This window comes from Balaenoptera acutorostrata, chromosome 5 (assembly GCF_949987535.1).
Source record: "Balaenoptera acutorostrata chromosome 5, mBalAcu1.1, whole genome shotgun sequence".
In the NCBI taxonomy this organism is placed as follows: domain Eukaryota; kingdom Metazoa; phylum Chordata; class Mammalia; order Artiodactyla; family Balaenopteridae; genus Balaenoptera; species Balaenoptera acutorostrata.
This window is the reverse complement of record NC_080068.1, coordinates 52,437,916-52,445,861: the sequence shown is the minus strand read 5'-3', so window position 1 is coordinate 52,445,861 and position 7,946 is coordinate 52,437,916. Positions and strand designations below refer to the sequence as shown.

Below are 7,946 nucleotides of genomic sequence, written 5' to 3'. Positions count from 1 at the left end.
CTCAAGCCTCCTAATTCAAGCTCCTCTTTAATTGAGAAAACTGAGGGTTCAATCATTTAAGCACCCTTAATTTTTCTCATATTTATTACCATTCTTTATACCTATGTGTGAACAATTAATTTTTAGTGCGTTTAAGAAATCTTTTTTTTTCCACCAGTCTTTTTCAGGAAGCTTCTGGAAACAATGCATTCATATTCTCTATATATTTTCTGCCAATTATGTGCCAACATTATAAAGATGTATGATGTATTTCCCTTCTTATAAACATTAATCCATCAAATATCGGTATTGACATTTATTGGTAATCTTGTTTCATACTGGACCTTGTGCAGGATCCTTATGATATGGCGATTGCGAAGATGAGAACCTTTCAACCTAAGGTAAGGTCTTTTGGCAACAAATACACTCAAAGTTTTCTCTGACAAAGCTTTTCTTGAAAGCTGAATGAAAAGGAACTAAATATTTTTGGAGAGAGAGAGAGAGAGAAATAGTGTCTTAGGTGGCATTGCCTAGAATCAAACTCTGAGAGGAGAGTTGCATGCAGGAAATTTGAGGAATGCTCTAAAAATTAACATCTGTCAGGAAGTAAGAAAGCAGCAGTGGGCAAAGAACTGCTGTGTGACAGAAGATTCGGGTGGCCCTGTGAGAAACTCTGGAGCTGGCATGGCTTTGCAGAGTTATTCTGCATTTTGGCAGGGAGGCAGACCTCTGAATCCGCCCATTGGCCAGCCATTAGATGTGGGCTACCCCTGGGGAGTGGGCATAGCTTTGGGTGAGACAGCGCCCTCAGGCGGTGAGCTATGCCCAGGGGGGAACGTTTGTTCTGCGTTATCTGCTGCCATCATTCCCAGCAAAGGAAGAAAGCTGTGGTGCCCCCTCCAGAGGATCCTGAAAGGGCATCCTGGAGGTGCATCATGGTTTCTGGGGCTGGGGAGGGGCGAGGAGGGGAGGAGAGGGAAGGAGCAGGAGGAGAAGAAAGGAAACGGGATGGGAAGGGAGGAGGGTGGAAGGCTCTTGTCTTTTATTGTCTTTTTCTCTCTTTCCTTACCCTTTCCTACTCTCCTCTTCCCTCTCTCTCTCTTTCTCTCTCTCCTGCTCCCTTCCTTCCTCCTTCTTCATTTATTCATGAGAAATATAACGATACTACTTAAAAGAGGAGGAAGAGCAGGAGGACCAAAGTGCCCCAGCAAACATCTCAGCCAGCAGCCAGCACGAACCGCCTCCCACGGGAAAGAAGCCAGTTTGGACTTTTCAGCCATTCCAGTTGCCCTCTGACCACACCAACTCAAGTGAGCTCAGGCAAGATGAAAACAGAAGAACCCCTCATTAACACACAGAGTTATCAGAAATTACAAACCGTTGCCGTAAGCCACTAAGTTTGGAGTTGACTTGTTATGCAGTAAAAGAGGATCAAAAAAGGATGGTCAGGCATCTGATGTTCAACAAATGGTAACAATCAATATAATTAAAATAAAAATCCACAGGCTTGCAAAACTTTGCATTGTTCCTGTATAACAGCACCCAGGAAGATATTTCCCCATCAGCTCTTTCACCTTCCCCCCTCTCCCTCCACTCCCCACACCATGCCTCACCCCTGGATAAGATACAGCCTCAATTAAATTAGTGCCAGAGTATTTGAGGTCTGGATCATTCTTGGCCACTCAGAGTTATACAGAAGGCATATTAGATTTCAGCACTTATAGGAAAGCTTTTGTTGGCTAGTATTTCAATTTATTGATTAAAGTGCTTTAACAAACTGACCCTCCATTTTATCATCTCTAGGATCTTCTGTACCCATTGTTTTTTTTGCTTGTTTTTTTTAACATCTTTATTGGAGTATAATGTCTTTACAATGGTGTGTTAGTTTCTGCTTTATAACAAAGTGAATCAGCTATACGTATACACATATCCCCATATCTCCTCCCTCTCGCATCTCCCTCCCACCCTCCCTATCCCACCCTTCTAGGTGGTCACAAAGCACCGAGCTGATCTACCTGTGCTACGAGGCTGCTTCCCACTAGCTATCTATTTTACATTTGGTAGTGTATATATGTCCATGCCACTCTCTCACTTCATCCCAGCTTACCCTTCCCCCTTCCCGTGCCCTCAAGTCCATTCTCTACATCTGCTTCTTTATTCCTGTCCTGCCCCTAGTGTACCCATTGTTTTATTACTAATTTGTAGGCAGTGGCTTATCCCCTTCATATTTAGATGTCAGTTCAAAACATTCTAATTCATGCAGAATTAATATATGTTTTAATTTTAAAGGCTAATGTTCCTCCAGTGTCTCTAGACATTTTCTTTTAAAATAGCTAACAGATAAGTTCTGTTCTGAGTCTTAGAAAACTTGCTAGTTTCCTGAATGACACTGCTATTTATAAGACAATGACTTAAAGGAAAAAGAGATAAAGTAACTTACCACACACACACACAAAAAAAACCAGAGTGACAAAGTAAGAGTCATAAAAAGCTGTCAAGTTATTTTTAAACCCAAGAACTTCTGACACTAATTTTCTAGCATTCTCTTAAGTTATAACTTTGCATAAAGTAACTTCTTTTGTTTGAATAACTGATTTTAAAATATTTTTTACCCATTTCTGTATAGTCAGGTTATTCGTGTCGGTATTATGTTTCTCTTCATGGAAATCCAAGAAAATTATGCATGTGACAGTAGTAGCAGTTAGCAATAGTAGTAGTAGTAATAGCAAATTAGTATTTATATCCCATTGCTTTGCACAAATATTTGAGATCTCACTTTTAAAAAAGAAGTAGTTAAATGACTAAGCCACACAGCAAAGAGACTTTGTAATGACTGGCACATAGTAGATTATTTAATATATATTGAAATGAAAACTAGCAAAACGTTATTTACCTCAAACGCTGACTAATAGGCTTGTGAAATTTTAGTGACTCAAGAAATGTGTTAATACTTCCTCACAAACCTTGCTGTCGATGTGTCTTTCCTGACAAAATACACTTGTTGATTAAGAAAATGAGTTGGTGATCGTGTGCTACATGCCTACCTCTTTCCTGGTATCAACTAAGTCAAGTAGCATCATTAGCTCAGAAGACTTTCCATATCGTTTCCCCAAAAGGATTAGGAACTTTTGACTAATCTTACTAAGCGAACCAGGCAGGAAATGTGGATAGTGTTTGTATGGGGGTTGGGGAGGGGGAAGCGTACAGTGAAACTCACAGATATAGTAAACAGTACGTGTTGCAGAGGGGAGAGGTGGGATGAACAGAAAAAGAACGATATGATGAATAATGCCAAAAAACTTTATATCTTGCTGTGGAAATGGTTTTGAGCTTATGGTTGAATACAAACATATCTGATTTGTGAATTAGCAATAGTTTAATCACAATAATGGGGAAAGGCTATACCGTCATCACTCAGGAAGAACCAGAAGGAAGTTTGCTCTCCTGATTCTGTTTCCTGTTGAAATTCTTTCTATAATTCACTTCACATGGTCACTCTTAGAAGGATACTAATTTTTTTCAGCTTAAGATTTTCCTTAAGCTTACCTGCTAGACTATGAATTTTGGGGTTGGGAGAGGTGGAAAATCAGGTTAATTTAATATGTTCTACTGCTAGACTGTAAGTTATAAGAAGAAAACAAATGGGGTGGAGAAAAATAAGGAATACATTGTAAAACAGGAAACAAGAACTTAAGTAGGCATAGTCAGTAACTGCTAAACAGCAGGAAAAATTGGCTTAAAATTTTTTAAAAGTTGGAAATCATTTACTGTAGTCATTCTTTTGATAAAAAGTAATCTTATACATTCAATATTTTAAGAGTTTCTTCTAAAAGTTTAAAGGTATAAATAAATAAGCAAAAAAGAAAATGGGAAGTTTGAATATTGTGTAAGATTTGGACACAGTTGTAAGAGGAAAACAACCTGCATCTGGGGCCTCATCCTTTTTGCCCAGCCTTCCAAATCACCTTTTTATACCACAGGTACTTTGGGCCATGTGAAGTCTAATTTGAGAATTGTGACTGATTAGAAATGAAAATGAAACTTTCCTTTAGTGATACATATTCACTGATTTATTCACTAACACTGTTTAGCTAAGACCTCCTGTATATTGCGTTACCTTACACATTATAAGATACACGAGGCCTTCAAAGAAACCTTGGACATGCCTCTGTATTCAAAAGTGTACAGGGGGGTTTCTGTGCCCATGAGTCTAGACGTTCAGATCGTCTAACCATTGTTCTACTTATGCATTTCACTTAATATTGCTGTGCATTAAAGAATAAGCAAGTCCTAATGTCCAAAATATATTAAAAGTAGAGGTAGTAAAATAATCCCTTTATAAATGCTCTTTTGTTGTTTTTTAGGAAGGGCTGTGTCTTCTGGGAGTGTCTATGTTAATCCACTTCTTAGAGCTAGATGTAGTCCTGTACTTAGTCGCTGAAATGCTGGTGGAAGGGTGAAAGGAAGGGCTCTTGGCTAATATCTCCATGTCTAGAAGACAGTTTTAGGTTATAACCATAGGTCTATATGTGCATTTTTGTAAAGTACCTATGTTTATTGTGGACAAGGTTCATGCTTTACTTTGCAACATCTAAGCTTTTTAGATGACATGAGGTGTTGATGTAGGATAAAAAGTAGAGCTAGTGAATTAACCAATTTGTAAATATCTTTGTTATAATTGATTTAAAAAAAAAAAAGCAGCACCTTGGACATGGAATGGTTAAACCATCTCAGAAATATACATCAGGACTCTTTCATTAGGTTGGCAGAAGAGGGACAGAAGGAAGTATAAAGGGAGGGATGTATGTGGGTGTGTTCATATTTATATTTTGATGATAAACATTGATGTGTGTGCATCTCTTGGCTGTGCTATAGGAACATATTGTTAAGTAAGTCAATGGAAACGTACCTTCTTGCTAATACTTTAATTGTTTAGATCAGATAATGAATCCTCTTAGAAGCATTATGCTTTGTGTACTCTGTTGTGTTATGTCTCATTTTTAATTGAACATTAAGGGAATGTAGTATTTTAATCATAAGTCTGCCAATATCTGTCTAGAGGCCTGTTGCCATTTTTGTCTTTTATGAAATTTTTATTGCCAAGAAAGGCAGGATTATATTTTTTTTCCTTCCAGATTGAGTTGGTGTAGTGTATTCTTGGTTATAAAAATACTCATATAGCTGTGGGACTTTGAAATGGTAAATATTCATGATGTGTGAAAAAGCATGATACATAACTGTAAAATCTGAATTACATAAAAATGGTTGCTTAGTTGTGTAGATACACAAATGAGACTCAGAAGGACGCATCAAACGGTAAACTGCTTGTGATTATGGATGACTGTTTTTTGCTTCTTGTGTTTTTCGGTTTCCTATTATGCACATGTTAACTTTTAAGAAATAAACGTTATTTTAAAAACCTTTAAAAAAAGTGTACAGTCCTGTTGAGGAAGCAAGTCTCATAGATGGGGCAGAGATCCAGACAATAGCATATGCAAGCCAGTATGTGATGTGCAGGTCTATCTCTGCATAGCTGCAGGGCTTTGTCATGTGGGGTTTCAGATCAAGACCCTTAATTGGTGTCTGAGACTTGAGGAATAAAGACGTTACTGCAATTCATATAAAAGTTCAAAAATGGAAACACCTTCAAGGTCACCAATGGGACAGAAGTTGAACAACAAGAGCCCATACTATAGAATGTTATGCAGACATTGAAAAGAATGGGGAAAAGTGACACTGAGGTAACATGCAAGGATGCGGAAGACATATTTTTGAAGGACAAAAGCTATATAATAATCCCATTTATATAAAAAAATCTATGTCTACCTCTCTATATGTTTATCTCTATGTATTGGGTTGGCCAAAAAGTTACCCAATATTATGTGTGTGGCTCTATGTATATGTATATGTGTGTATATAAATGTAGAGAGAACAGAAAACTAGTGCCAAATTGTTACCAGTGGTTACCATCGGAGACCGGGAATGTGTAGTAATGATGAAGAGGAACTTGCATGCTTTATCCCACATACATCTGCAGGTTATGAATCTTTTATAGTGAATTGTATTATACATTTCTCAGCTAGATTAATAATGAAAAATAAAGCTGCTGGGTCTTGTTTTCTAGGGTATACTCAGATGATAGAAAAAAGTAGTTTATTTTATAACAGAAAGGAGGATAAGTTTGCTTCTAGTTTCTGGATAAAATTACAAAAGATAATATATTTGGAAGACAGAAAGAAGCCCATAAACTAATACGCAAAGTGAGACTTTGATGGTAATTGGCTCCTATTTTATCCACATACTCCAAACGAATCCCAATACTTATCAACAACCAAGAGAGGAACATCTGCTTTCCTTGGCAACCGGAAAGGGAAGATAACTCTCTTTTCCAAGGGCCACATACTTATGCTTTCAGATACACATAAAGTGTCTATAAGGCCTCTAAATTGCATTATAGGAAAGGCAGGGCATATTACATAATTATACAAAGAAAATATATGTAATATTTCAGTCTGGCTCTTGCCTAAGTAGAGTATTAAATATGTGTAAGGGAGATGGGTATTGAGAAGGGGGGAGTGAGAGTGTGCAGGGATGCTTAAAATGAAATTTAGCAGGAATTTGACTTGCCTGGCATTTATCTGGGTTGGGCACAACTTGACCACTCTTACACATATATTACCACACACCCTCACTTCCCCCATCCCTATCCTTTTTCTCCTTACTGGCCTTGAGGGAGTGTGTATAAAAGACAGCAGGAGACCGTGAAAAGCGACTTAGCTGCAGACTCCCAGGCTCTGGGAACGACTCTGACTCAGTCTTTTCCGCCATGAGACCCAGAGGCAGCACCACCCCCTCCTGTACCAGGGCCATCCCACTTCCTGTCCTGCAGGTGTTGCTGCCGATGTCACTGCTGCTGACCACGCTGGTTCCCTCCACCACTGGAGAACGTAAGAGAAACTTAGGGAAAGTGGAAGGTGGAGTCTCTGTTTCCCTGCACCTGAGGCTGCTTCTGCTGCAGCTGTGTCTGGGGGATGGACTGTCCCGATGCTCCTGGGACCGGAGAAGGGCATTATATGAATAACTCTAAATGGAGGCGCTGCACTCGTGTGCCAGGAATTCTGCTAGGGTACTTTCCTAAAGGTTTACCTATCAGACTTGCAATGGCCTTGTGAGAGAGAGGTACCCATCAATAGGGAAGATCCTTGAGACAATCATGACCACTCATAGAATCACACCTTCCACCCTAGCTAAAAGTATGGATAGAATGCTGTACGTTGAACTTCGCTGCTCATGTGTGAAGACCACCTCTGGCATTCATCCCAGTAACATCCAGAGTTTGGAAGTGACCAGGGCAGGACCCCACTGCTCCAACGTCGAAGTAATGTAAGTCTCTGCTTCTGCAGTATTGCCTCCCTAGGGAAGCCCTTCACCTCCATCCCTACCGACACTGTTGGATCCCTTCTGATAGTGTGCCAGGATGCTCTTGGATAATTCTATTCTCTCTTGCAGAGCAATGTTGAAGAATGGGAAGAAAATCTGCCTGGACCCAGAAGCTCCCAGAATCAAGAAAATAGTCCAGAAAATATTGGAAGATGGTGGGTCAGCTGCTTAATCTTTTCGCTTTCCGTCAAACCATTTTATCTCCCAAGAAGGATAAAAGCTTGAGGTCTTGGCTTTCTAGAGTTCTTATTTATCCAGGATACCGAGTAATACTGTATGAAGCTTTGGATATGTTTTCCATTCTGTCTCAAAAAGTCACATTTTGTTCTGAGATGGCTGATTAATAGATGACAGAGAGAAGATGAAAGTAAGCATGGCCAGGGTGTAAGATAGGCTCAAGGATGTATTGTACAACAGGGGGAATAGAGCCAATATTTTGTAATAACTGTAAATGGAAAGTAACTTTAAAAATTGTATAAAAATTTTAAAATTAATAAAAAAAGAAAGTAAGCAAGGCTAGTTTCAAA

General features: G+C 39.0%; 1 protein-coding gene across 1 annotated transcript; it reads left to right on the top strand.

Annotated features, from left to right (window-relative positions):
• The first annotated feature begins 6,805 nt into the window (after positions 1 to 6,805).
• LOC103010680 (platelet basic protein) lies at positions 6,806 to 7,643 on the top strand. The gene is made up of 3 exons (XM_007179849.2): positions 6,806 to 6,926; positions 7,227 to 7,362; positions 7,489 to 7,643. The coding sequence occupies exons 1-3, from the start codon at positions 6,806 to 6,808 to the stop codon at positions 7,589 to 7,591; spliced, it is 360 nt and encodes a 119-aa protein (XP_007179911.1). The 3' UTR covers positions 7,592 to 7,643.
• Positions 7,644 to 7,946: the final 303 nt, after the last annotated feature.

Excerpts from the sequence above, each read along its gene's own strand:
- LOC103010680 (XM_007179849.2), top strand. The coding sequence starts at position 6,806 with ATGAGACCCAGAGGCAGCACCACCCCCTCCTGTACCAGGGCCATCCCA. Across the intron at positions 6,927-7,226 it reads TCCCTCCACCACTGGAGAAC|CTAAAAGTATGGATAGAATG; the intron begins GTAAGAGAAACT and ends CTTCCACCCTAG. Across the intron at positions 7,363-7,488 it reads TGCTCCAACGTCGAAGTAAT|AGCAATGTTGAAGAATGGGA; the intron begins GTAAGTCTCTGC and ends TCTCTCTTGCAG.